This window comes from Lontra canadensis, unplaced genomic scaffold, assembly GCF_010015895.1.
Source record: "Lontra canadensis isolate GAN:19392208 unplaced genomic scaffold, GSC_riverotter_1.0 scaffold5, whole genome shotgun sequence".
Classification (NCBI taxonomy): Eukaryota; Metazoa; Chordata; class Mammalia; order Carnivora; family Mustelidae; genus Lontra; species Lontra canadensis.
In genome coordinates this window covers 22,765,170-22,777,580 of record NW_022630999.1, presented here as the reverse complement: position 1 = coordinate 22,777,580, position 12,411 = coordinate 22,765,170, and the positions used below count along the sequence as shown (strand labels likewise).

At 35.8% G+C, this 12,411-nt stretch overlaps 1 protein-coding gene across 2 annotated transcripts in view; it reads left to right on the top strand.

The window, feature by feature from the left end:
- CLINT1 (clathrin interactor 1) overlaps positions 1 to 8,993 on the top strand; it is a 59,320-nt gene extending 50,327 nt beyond the window's left edge. Inside the window, exons 9-12 of one of the 2 annotated variants that reach the window (XM_032851680.1) lie at positions 606 to 680; positions 3,965 to 4,257; positions 6,111 to 6,261; positions 7,236 to 8,993. In XM_032851680.1, the coding sequence (XP_032707571.1) occupies positions 606 to 680; positions 3,965 to 4,257; positions 6,111 to 6,261; positions 7,236 to 7,582 (866 nt within the window). In that variant the 3' untranslated portion in view covers positions 7,583 to 8,993. Of the gene's footprint in view, positions 1 to 605; positions 681 to 3,964; positions 4,258 to 6,056; positions 6,262 to 7,235 lie in introns of both variants that reach the window. The other variant, XM_032851679.1, reaches the window with a different exon arrangement.
- The last annotated feature ends 3,418 nt before the right edge of the window (positions 8,994 to 12,411 follow it).

Here is a 12,411-nt window from a genome sequence, read left to right as displayed (position 1 = left end):
ATTTGTCTGATTCATTCCTCATGATTACATTCAGGTTAAATATTTTTGGCTGGAATTCTTAACACGGGTGATTATCTCCTTTCAGTCCCTTGCGTTAAAGTGCCCATGAATACTATTTTATCTGATTATTAGTGGCATAAATTTGATCAGCTGTTTAGGTCGATATCTATTGAATTTTTCTATTGTAAAAGTAGCTTCATTCCTTTGTATTTATCAAGTAATCTGTGGGGTGATGTTTGGTGATTATGTGAATATTCCCTAGCAACATTTTACTCAGGTTTTAGCATCCACCAAAGGTTCTTATAAAGAGCGTAATTGATTGGATAAACCACAGGTCCAAGCTGTGTTCAGGCAGTGTAACTGAAGGATAACTAACCACAAATGTAGTGTCAGTTACTTACAAGATAAAGAACGTAAGAGTTTGTGGTAGCTTAAAAGGAGCATGGTGATGTGAAAACTTAGATCAGCAAGCTAGCTTCTGTGATAGGTCTGGAGCCTCTACTATTAGGTAATTTTTAAGTGTGGTGCTAAAATGGCTTCCTGAAATTGATATCAGTTGTTCTGTGGTTTTAACAATTTAACTTTTCTTCATGCTTAATTTCTAGGAGGATCAGCTGATTTATTTGGAGGATTTGCTGACTTTGGCTCAACTGCTGCATCAAGCAGTTTCCCTTCCCAAGGTATGATACAGTTTGGCCAGAAATTTAGGGCCAGTGGAAAGGTTATCAAGACCAAACAGTTCCCTCCTCCACCAAATAAGCTTCTTTTTGGTGTTTTACTCCTTATAGTATTTATAATTCCTAAATCCTAAAGAATTTATTCACAAAGGTATTTTATTGGGTCAGTGTCTTAAATGTGCTGAATGAATTAATTTAGTTGTAAACTACTCAGCCAGGCACACCTAAATAAAATTGCCCTCATTTATAAGCAACTCTCATGTAGAGCTTTTTTTTGGGGGGGGGCGGGATAGTGTGGTGGGGAGTGTGAATAAGTACAAAGTATAATCTCAATTTAGCAGGAAGAATATTATGGTTTATGTTTAGCTTATACGATTCCAAGGACATTGGGATTGGGCAGATTATCTTAATAAATTCATTTCTTTGTAATTTAGATATATTAAGAGCACTTCTATAAAACATAACCGAACTACATTTTGACACATCCTTAAATAGAGAGCAGTTGAATCTCAGGCAAAACTTCCCTCCATGTTAGATGAGAAATTTTTAAATGCCTTTAGTTTATTCTGATGATCATTTTGCAGTGTATACAGATACCAAATCTTTATGTTGTGTACTTGAAACTAACAATATAGGTTTAAACATCAAGGATTGAGGTGAAGCATTTGTCTTTTTTTCCCCATTATGAGTATTTTTACCTTACTGCCTCTGCCATATAGTATGGTAGCTGTTTAACTTCAGAAAAGCTGCTGAGCCTCCAACTTTCTAAAATGAGGAACACCTTTTGACATGGTTCTTTATAAGGATATAAAGTAGTTTCTGTAGAAGTGTATAGAATAAGGACTATGTTATTAAGTGTGCTTTCTTCAAATTGTAAAGGAGTTGGCTATAGTGTTTTTTTGTATAAAATCTTGTCACTCTGAAGTTTGAGAGATAATATGACAATTTAGTTATAAATTTTAAACATGAAGTGAAGCAGGGAGAAAAGGTGTAATTTAGCTGAATTTGTCTTACTCATTTCAAGTAAAGTTAATGCCATTAGATTAATTGAATTAAAATTTATATTTAGTAATATCTGATGTAGTTTTGTCAGGATTTAGGAAGAAAGATACATAGGCTTTAGTCATCTGGGGTTATTTTGATAGCCTACTTGTATAAATTCTGTGTATTTCCCAGAAACCAGAATTGTGCAGTACTTAACTTCATTTTAGAAGTATGGTTTTGTCTTCTAAGGGTTAATACCTTACTTTAGGCATATCAAGTGGAAGATAAACATTACCCTAATTTTACAGACTGCCTGTGTAATTCTTAAAGTTTGTATATAAAATTGCCTACTATGCAAATAATTAGAATATCTTAATGTTGCTAAGTGATACATCTCTTCATCTGTATGCATGTGATTAATATAACCTGATCACCATTACGCAAGGGGCTGAAACTGTTGTAACAATGATTAATCTTTTCTGAACAATATATGCCCCACTAGAAATCTCTTCCTCCTATGATTAATCATCTCAGATAAAGTTTTCAGATGGGGTAACACGTTTTGCCCCAGTTTCCATTTGTACTCTGTTTTATAGATCAAGCATATAGGAAATCAGCATAAAGTTTACCTATATCCAGCAAGTCTTTCTTAAATTACTTTAAATTGTTTAATATATAGAATTAATTGTAAAACTTTTAAGTCAGTCTTTTTTGTAAAGAAGATCGAAGACCTATTTTAATAAAACCCTGAGGTGATGAATATTAGCCCAGTTCTTATATTAAATTGTTGGTAGAACATGGGTTTTCTAAGTGAGTTATTTTCTTTTGAAGGGGCTTACATTATAATATGGTAATAGAGAAATATAATTTTAAAGACTTAATATTATTGTTCTCTTTAGATATTTAGCATAATGAGACACAGTATTGGAGTGGTTGGTTACCATATAGACTAGACAAAGTGTATTTCTAAGTTGTAAGTGAACATGGAGTACAAAGAGATGGTGTTAATTAACTTGGAAATATATACTATTCTTTTTCAGATGACCGTTTATATGTAGCTCTTTCTTCACCTTTGCTTTTTCAACTTCTGTTAATTCATATTTATCTATTTATTCCTTTCTTAGATTTATTTACTTAGAGTCATGCATAGCCTATTTAAAGAATTTTTTTCTCAGTATCAATTGCCTTTATATTTATTATGATCCAAATAGTATATGTATGCAGAATTTTAGAAGCTTGGCCTATATTATTTTATGGCGTACCTAAAGAAAAGAAAATGTAATGCCTTTGGCCCTCCCCTGTGTTTTCACAATTAATCCATAGTAATAATAATAAACCCTAAATGGCACTTAACATATTAAATTCACACACAAAAAAAGTTAATCTTCACAACTTAGATTTTTTAAAAAGTGAGACACAGAGAGGATTATGTAGTTTTCCCAGGGTCACTCATCTAGTAAGGTATAAAATCTATGCTCTTAAACACTATAGTCCATTAATTAACCTATTACCAATGTTTATATTATTGAATGCATTAAATCTTAAACTTGTTATAATTATCTTTGAGTGTAATGAAAAGAGTTCCCCCCTGAGTTCCCCTCTGTACCCCAGTTTTTATTTAAATAACTAAATTGAACAGTCCCATTTGGAGTAAGCACTGTACTAGGGTTATACCATGGCTATCTACAGCCCTTGTGTTGTCAGTGAAAGTGTGGCCAAAAGGGTAAGAACTTCTTACTGAAACTTACTAACCCTACTCTTGATTTTACTGAGTTTTCCTTTTCCATGCTTTTCTGTTTTGTTTATGAGTTTAATTTCATGAATTTGGGATTTTATTTACTTGAGACCATATAAATCATACTTTAATTTCTCTGAACCTTTCCAAATAATGAATGGGTGAAATGAGTTGAATTCTCTGATTTTATTGAGTGTCTCCTCATGTGAAGATTCTCGATCTCCCAACCAAAAGTTTATCCAGTTACGTTTTCTCACTTTTCAGGGTTTTAGACTCATCCATAGTTGTTTAGCTGGCAGCATATTTGATGATACGCAAACTTAGGTTGAAGGAAAGTTTTGATTATAATTTCTATGTATCACCTCAGACCTGCTAAGAGGTGGATTTTTCTTTCCTTTGCCGCCTTGTTAACATTTGTGGAATATTCATGAGAAAAATAATGTCCAGATGGAGATGGTACCTGCAGATGTTAATCTGGATGGACACAGATCAGCTCTAATTTGTTTCAGTTCTGTTGTTTTGCTCTGCGCATTTCAGAAAGTTTCTTACCCTTACTGTTCCCTCTTAGTTACAGCGACAAGTGGGAATGGAGACTTTGGTGACTGGAGTGCCTTCAACCAAGCCCCATCAGGCCCTGGTGCCTCCAGTGGTGAGCTCTTTGGCAGTGCCTCACAGCCAGCTGTGGAACTTGTCAGTGGCTCTCAACCAGCTTTAGGCCCACCTCCAGCTGCCTCAAATTCTTCGGACCTATTTGATCTTATGGGTTCATCCCAGGCAACTATGACATCTTCCCAGAGTATGAATTTCTCTATGATGAGCACTAATACTGTAGGCCTGGGGTTGCCCATGTCAAGATCACAGGTAAGTTGTCTGCTTCCCTTGGAAACTTCGATTTCTAATCTTTGATATTCTGTAACTAATGTAACGGTAGACTTGCGTGAGACAGAAAAAAAAAGCCATACATAGATGATTTTTGCATATGGCATGTACTTTACACTCTTTCCCCTGGTAGTCATTTGAGTTCTAAAGATCAAGGCCTTCTCACCCATCCTGTAATCCATGCAAAGCCAAGCATGATACCTTGCACAGAGGAGGCAATTGCTAAAAGTTTATTGCATTCATAAACAACTTGGTATTTGGTGTTTAAAAAAAAATCTGTTTTTAAGAAGGAATAGAGATCACCCTTGGCCTATATTCACTTAGTAAAATATCTGTTCCTCAAAGAAATGTCACTTACTGGTTGCAAGCAGTCGTTAACCAATATAGAAAATCATTCTCTAAAATGACGAATGCTCTTCCCTATTTTGGGCCTGCTCTACATTATGTAATTTTTATATAGGCTCTTCTTTCAGCTCATTTTCGTAAAGAAAAACAACTAAATGGGAGTTTTTTAAATTCACTTTTTTGTTTGTTTTTTTAAGATTTTGTTTATTTATTTGACAGAGATCACAAGTAGGCAGAGAGGCAGGCAGAGAGGGAGGGGGAAGCAGGCTCCCTGCTGAGCAGAGAGCCCTACGATGTGGGGCTTGATCCCAGGACCCTGAGATCATGACCCGAGCCGAAAGCAAGTTAACCCACTGAAAAACCCAGGAGCCCCTAAATTCACTTTTTTACAGTTAAAGCTAAATTACCTACTACTAACTTGAATTCAGACAAGCAAGCAAGCACGGTGTTAGAGTACATGTGTCTGAGTTGTACCAGAGTGCTGTTTTTGATTCAGGCAGTTCTGATTATTTTTTACAATGCTAATTACTCATTTTAATGTGTAGATTCTCCCCTTTTGGGTGTTAGGATGGAGGAACAGAAGAAAGAAGCAGAAAGGTGACTGTTCTGTATAACAGAAGTTGGACCTGACACTAAAAAAAAGGACATGAAAGGCACACCAGTGCCATTAAATTGAACTATGCACCTCTAAACAGGCCCAAACCAGTTTATTCTTTCAGAGTTTCTTTCATATGGTCTATACATAAAGCTGATTTACTTATTTGCAGTCTTAATTGCGCTATGTTGTAATTCTTCACATTGGTACCTTTTTAATTATTTTTCCTGTTTCTATTCCTTTTCTTTTTTTCTGTCCTTTTCATAGTTTTCCTTAGTAACTATGAGGCATCCCTGCTTCTTTCTCCTGAATTTTTCCTATTTCCTGAATTGCTCCACATGTATCAAGTTCCACTAAATGTTGCTCACTTAAGGCAATGGAAATGTACATGGAGCAGGAAGATGTCAGAATTTGTGCAATATAATTTGTTGGTTTTGTAGTTTTTCTTTTTATAACATGTGAAATCATATCTGAATTCCATCTTGTGATAATAAATTTCCATTTGTATATTTCCTTAAAGCTGTACTAACCTGAAGTTGGTCGTTCCCTGGGATGGTGGCTTCTAGACTTTGGGTGATGGGAGAGTAATTGTTCCTGTAAATATATTGGGTTTGTTTTCTTTTTTTCCTTTAACGCCAAGTATGATTTGGGATTCAGAGGAACTTCGGGGGGAAGCTAGTGATTCAGCTTGAAGAACTTAGCCTAGCACTTCTGTGGTTCTTTCTGGTTTCAGGAGTTTATTACTAAGTCTTGTATATCTGGAGTTATTGTGATTAAATTGCCGTCTGATGACCTTTATAGAACACATGCTTAATTTTTAGAGCATTTTTCTATTTTCCAGCCTTTGCAAAATGTTAGCACAGTGCTGCAGAAGCCTAATCCTCTCTATAATCAGAATACAGATATGGTCCAGAAACCAGTCAGCAAAACCCTGCCCTCTACTTGGTCTGACCCCAGTGTAAACATCAGCCTAGACAACTTACTACCTGGTATGCAGCCTTCCAAACCCCAGCAACCATCACTCAATACAATGATTCAACAGCAGAGTAAGTTACTGCAAGACATCTTGATTCTTTGTGCACTTGTAATCTTTACCCTGATGCCAGGACTGGTTCAAGCCATGAAATAAGAATACATGGCACAGACCATACCGAAGGCAACTATGTGATTGCTTAGGATTTTTCCTGTGATACTTGATAGACATCCCAGCATATTGGATTACTTTGTATTCTGCTCTTGGCGTGATTACATTGACTGTATTTTGGTGAGTTTGGAGAGTCTGATCACTACAATAAAAGTCATTGGTGTAGAAAACATTTTATTTCTAGGTAAATATGACCAGAAAACAAAGATCATCGTAACTCCATAATCCAGGGATAATCACCATTAATTGATATTTCTGTCTTTTCTGACCACATTTTTAATACTTGAAATTACTGTTTATATTATTCTATTTCTTGTCGTCGTTATTCTGCATAAAGTTATCATTTTTCCTGTATTTAATATTCTTAGGGAAAAATGATGTTTCGATATTTATAGTTATCATTATATCAGTGTACAATTTTTTTATTGTTGGTTATTTCTGTTGTTTCTAGCTTTTTGCAATTATAAACAACTCCATCGTGATTTTATGTAAATCTTTGCACTTGTGATTTTTTTTCCTTAATGTAATGTTCTAAAAATAAAGTGAGTCAAAGGGTATAAAGTTTTTCAAGGCTTTTGATACACAGTGGCTCCTGACAACTTGTTAGGTTGGATTCAACAATAAATTTTGTTGGAATGATTTTAAAGTGCCTCGTGTTTTCCCCCAGCCCACTCTTTGTTTCTACGTCTGTGGGAAACCAGAGTTAACAGCCACAAGCTATTTTTCTAGAACAAATAGTGCAAGTTAATTGACTGACTTTATAAAATCACTGTAAAGGAATTTTATTAGGGCTTTAAAGTTTTGATGGTCAGGAATATTGTATTATTACTCTGCTGGATCTAATGTAAAGTTGTTTTGTCTTTTTCCTTCTGGTAGATATGCAACAGCCTATGAATGTGATGACCCAAAGCTTTGGAGCTGTGAACCTCAGTTCTCCATCAAACATAATTCCTGTCCGGCCCCAAACTAACCCTTTGATGGGGGGACCCATGCCTATGAGCATGCCCAGTGTGATGACTGGCACCATGGGAATAGCGCCTCTTGGAAACACTCCAATGATGAACCAGAGCATGATGGGCATGAACATGAACATGGGGATGTCAACTGCTGGGATGGGCCTCACAGGCACAATGGGAATGGGCATGCCCAACTTAGCCATGACTTCTGGAACTGTGCAACCCAAGCAAGATGCCTTTGCAAATTTTGCCAACTTTAGCAAATGAGAAATGGTAAAGGAGCAGATTGAATGAAGGATTTTTAGTGGTGAAGATAGGTGATGTTGGGATGGAAAATGCTAATCAACTCCCGTTTCTTTTATTAATTAGTTAAAATAAACCTACATAAAGAACCAAAAAAGGCTGTTTTATAAAAGTGAAATATCTAGTATTTCAGAGGACCAGGCAAGGGCGCTTCAGATGAGGCAGTCAAAATTATTTTTCCCAGTGAGAATAGACCACTCATGGGGTAGTGAGATCTTGAAAGCCTTTATAAATTGAAGAGCCCGTTTTAACATCATGATTTGTGGGAAGACTGGAATAGGGCTGAATAAATGTGTTTGAATCTCTAATTTTATACTTTTCTTTTCCTGAGGAACTTGATTTTTCTGTCCCTGAATCGCCTTGTCATAATTGGGTCTGTTCCTTTTACTACCACTCTTGAGTCCGTAAATGAAATCATTAAAGTTGGATGATCAGTTTTTTATAAAAATATATATTTTTGTCCAAAAAAAGGCATACATATGTGATTATGGCTAAATCAAAGGTAACTGGAATGTATATACTTTTGCTAATGTTCCAGCAACTCTGCTATTCCTATTATACTATTCCAAATTTTTATTGTAACGAAACCTCTTCAAGCGACTTGTGATAGCTATGGGACTTTTCCCATATCTTCTGCTATAATTATCCTTTGCAGAACGAGGAAAAAATATTTTTTTTTCAGGACTGCTCTATGGTTTCCTTTAAAAGAAAAAAAAAAAAATCCTCCAGTATTTTTGTTTGTTTTTAGCAGTCATTATTTACAATTTGCAGTGGTTAACTTGGCAAGGCTTCCTTCCGTGTTTATCCCTGTAGCCACCACTTCTCAGTCAGGAACAGTCGAAAGAGAAAAATATTTATTTTTATTTTTTTGGTGTCTTTTAAAAAATTGAAAAGGTAAAAAAATTCATTAAAACCTTAAGTTAAATATAAATGTTAGAACTCAACAATGTTGGCTTTTAGATTTTATACAGTATTCGTTTGGTTTTGGTTTTGAGTGTATATAATACAGCGTTAGCAGTATGGTTCCAATAGAGAGGAGTTAAATATATATTATTAAAGGAGACCTGTAGCAGTCAAAAGATTTTATTGATTTAATGGCAAATAAAGGAAATTAATTAAAATATTTTCATTTTTCCTGCTGTAATTCTGCATTAAGCTCACATGAAAATCATGATCCTAGAGTTTGGAATGCACAATTAATTGTTTCACCCTCAAGCTGGGAATATTTTTAAAAATAAATATTATAATATAGGTATCAAATTATTACCTCCCCACTTTGTGTTGAAATTTTTTTTTATTAAACTGATAAAACTTTGTTTCCATTGTATCCATAATGTTCTGTTATACATAACATTAAAATGTTCATTAAAATCAATGTTGAACTGCTTTTTCTTTCATTCTGTTAGACATTTGAAACCGTTTGGGGAAAAAATAATTATAATTTGGGCAAAGTAATTTTTATAAATAATTTAAAATTATTTAATGACTTCTCTATTCTTTCCTCTCAGACTCTGCTGTTAGGAATTAAAAATGAAGCAGCAGAGATATCCTGACCCACTCCATTCTTGCTAATGTTCCATCTACAACATTTCTAATTAGGCAGAAATTCATGTACTTCAGCTAAGTGGTAATGAAAAGTGATTCATTTGCTGAATAAGAGATGAGAGGGAGTGTAATTAGCTGACTGTGGTTTTTAATCTTTCAACAATTCAATGTGTTTAAATTAGTTTCAAAGAATAGGAGCTTTCAAGTGTTGTTACTTCAGAACAGTCAACCCAGACTCCAGTGGCAGCATGGAGAATATCTTCACCGATATTTAAAACCTGTCATCTTAAGTGAATTTTTTCATTAAACTGAGAGTCTAGCATCACCTTTTCAAATACATATGGTTCTTGGAGGAATTAAATATTTTGTTTCTAAACTTTTGTGTTGAAAAGTTCTTTTCTAATAAAATTAAGATTTATCTGTAAAGCATTTTCTGTACTATGCCTCCTTCCTGTATTGTGTCTCTGAAGACAGAAGGGAGCCAGCCCTATCTCACGCACCTCAGCGTACAGTTCGGTATCCGTTTCTTTGTTTCAGAGCCCATGAAAGGAAAGAATTGCCTCATTAAGGGGTCCATGAGTCCAGTGACTTACTTCTGGAAGAGTTACTAAGTGATACTTCAAAGTTATCAAAGAAAGGTCTAAATACCCCCAAATAATTTGGAATTGGCAAGATAATACTCCAAATAGTCTGCTGGGCTCCCTTCTGCCAATCCTATACCCCTTCACCCTTTTACCAGCTTCTGCCTAATGTTTTGGTTTTTTGTTTTGGTTCTGTGTGTGTGTGTGTGTGTGTGTGTGTGTGTGTGTTGCTGGGGGAGAGGGACATAGTTACTGTTCTCAAAATGTACAGGTGACCCTCCACTGCCACACCAGATTTCATTTTTTTCCCTTTTGAAGTTGTTTTTTTTAACCTCTGACAAAACCTTCAGGAACCACAAATGTTCTCGAATGGGACTCTGGGTGTTTACTTTTTTTGTTTATAATAAATTGTCTCAATGATACCCATAATGTTGGGTTTGGGGTAGTCAGTAAGTTGAGGCCTGTAGTTACTTTCTCAAATATTTATGAAGCAAATATTTATATGTAGCAATATAAAGCTAACTGTCCTAAGCACAGAACACCCAGTAAATAGGTTTATGAAGTAAATTGGCTTTGTGTTTTAACTCTCCTGGGAGACAGCATTGCACTGTGGAAAGACCATGAACTTGGAAGCAGATCTATGCCCATTTCAACTATGCACACTATCTGTGTGACACTGATCAATTTACCTGACTTCTCTGGGCCTTAAGAAATCTTTTCTAAAATGAATGAAATAGGGAAGTAATGGATAAATAATGATGTGTCAGATCTACTGGCATGGACATAAACATACAAAATATTTCTCTGCCTCCATTATTTTTTATAAACGCGCTCACCTATCAAGGCTACATGCCAGTCACTGCTCAAGAATTCACATGCACACCCCGTTCATGCAACAGACCCAAAAGTTGATATTCCGGTTGTATTCCTAAAAGCAGTATGTAGTTGAGAAAACCTTAGAGACTGATAATGCAGTTGATTTCTGAGGGCTTTCCTATCTGCCTGAGTTTAATTCCAATCTCAGACAAGGAAATTGTAAATGAGCTCTTTTGTGAATGTATTGACTCACGTCTACTTAACCACATTAGTGCAGATGTGAGGGAGAAAACTATGAAGGTGGTATGGGATTTGCCACACAACCCTCATTAGAATGTTCCTAGCTTTTAGCAGGAGGCGAGATCTCAATTTTTCTATTGACTTCTTGCAGTTTTGTTGACTAAGATCTTGCTATTCTTACATCCAGATAAGCAATCAGATATAAAGACTGGAAAAAAAAATCCATGAAAAGTTTTCTTTTTTTAACTTTTACTCATTATGGCCTTAATTCTTGTGTGGTGTGTGTGTGTGTGTGTGTGTGTGTGTGTGTGTGTGTATCTTAGTAATGGCAACCTTGCTAATGCATTGTTCCTCGCAGACAATAGGTAGCCCCTGGCACCTCTTCACACTGCACTTGCTTAGCCCAATGGGTGGGGGAATCAGCATCCAACCAATTCAGATGCTTAGCCTCCCAGGGATTTTGGAGGGATTTGAAATTCCTGATGGGCAAACATGGGTTTTATTTGTTACTCTTTAAAAGAAAAGTCGTTGGGCACCTGGGTGGCTCAGTGGGTTGAGCCTCTGCCTTCGGCTCAGGTAATGATCTCAGGGTCCTGGGATAGCGTCCCGCATCCGGCTCTCTACTTGGCAGGGAGCCTGCTTCCTCCTCTCTCTGCCTGTCTGCCTACTTGTGATTTCTCTGTCAAATAAATAAAATTTTTAAAAATAATAAAATAAGATAAATGTCATTACTTGAAATAATTGAGTCCTGGACTGTGAAACCCTGCATTTTTTTCTCCATCTGATTTTTCTTAACTATACATCTTAGAGCTGTGTTCTTTAAGTGCTCCAAGCACGCTCCGCCATTTTATTCTGAGTGCTTAGAGTTAGTATATGTAGCAATTTGGTCTCAGAATCCCCTTTACACCTTAAAAATTATTGAGAACCTCAACTTTCATGTTTATGTGGGTCATATCAATATTTACTGTATTTGAAATAAAAACTGAACAACCTTAAAAATACTGATTTTTACAGTAACCCCATTACCTGTCAAGTTATGATTTTTTTAAGAGCGAGTATGAGCAGGGGTGGCGAGCCAGAGAGGGAGAGAGAATCTTAAGTAGGCTCCCTGTGGCATGCGTATGTAGGGCTGGATCCTGTGATCCTGAGATCATGACCTGAGCTGAAAATAAGAGTCAGATGCTAACCAACTGAGCCACCCAGGGGCCCTGTCAAATTATAATTTTAAATTATAATAAATAAAATTTTAAAACTTCCGAAATAAAAATCTATGAGAAGAGTAGCATTTTTTTAAACATTTTTTAATTATTACCTCCCTTAATAGAATACAGCTGAATTAAATTCTTCTGCATTCAGTCTGCTGTGCTATGTTGTTTTGGTGGGAATACATGAAAAAAGTCTGGCCTAAGGGATTTGAGGTTGGAAAAGGTGGGAACTTGCTCAGGGCTCCCTAGTGGTCCTGAGGCCACATCGCTGTCTACTGAGAATTAAAAGGTAAGATTATTTCATAGTAACTATCCATTTGCTTGATTTATTGTCTATAAGGTAATCTGCTTGAGGTACAAAGAATTTGGTTTTGTTCTTCACTTCAGTCACAGGCAGAATGACTGT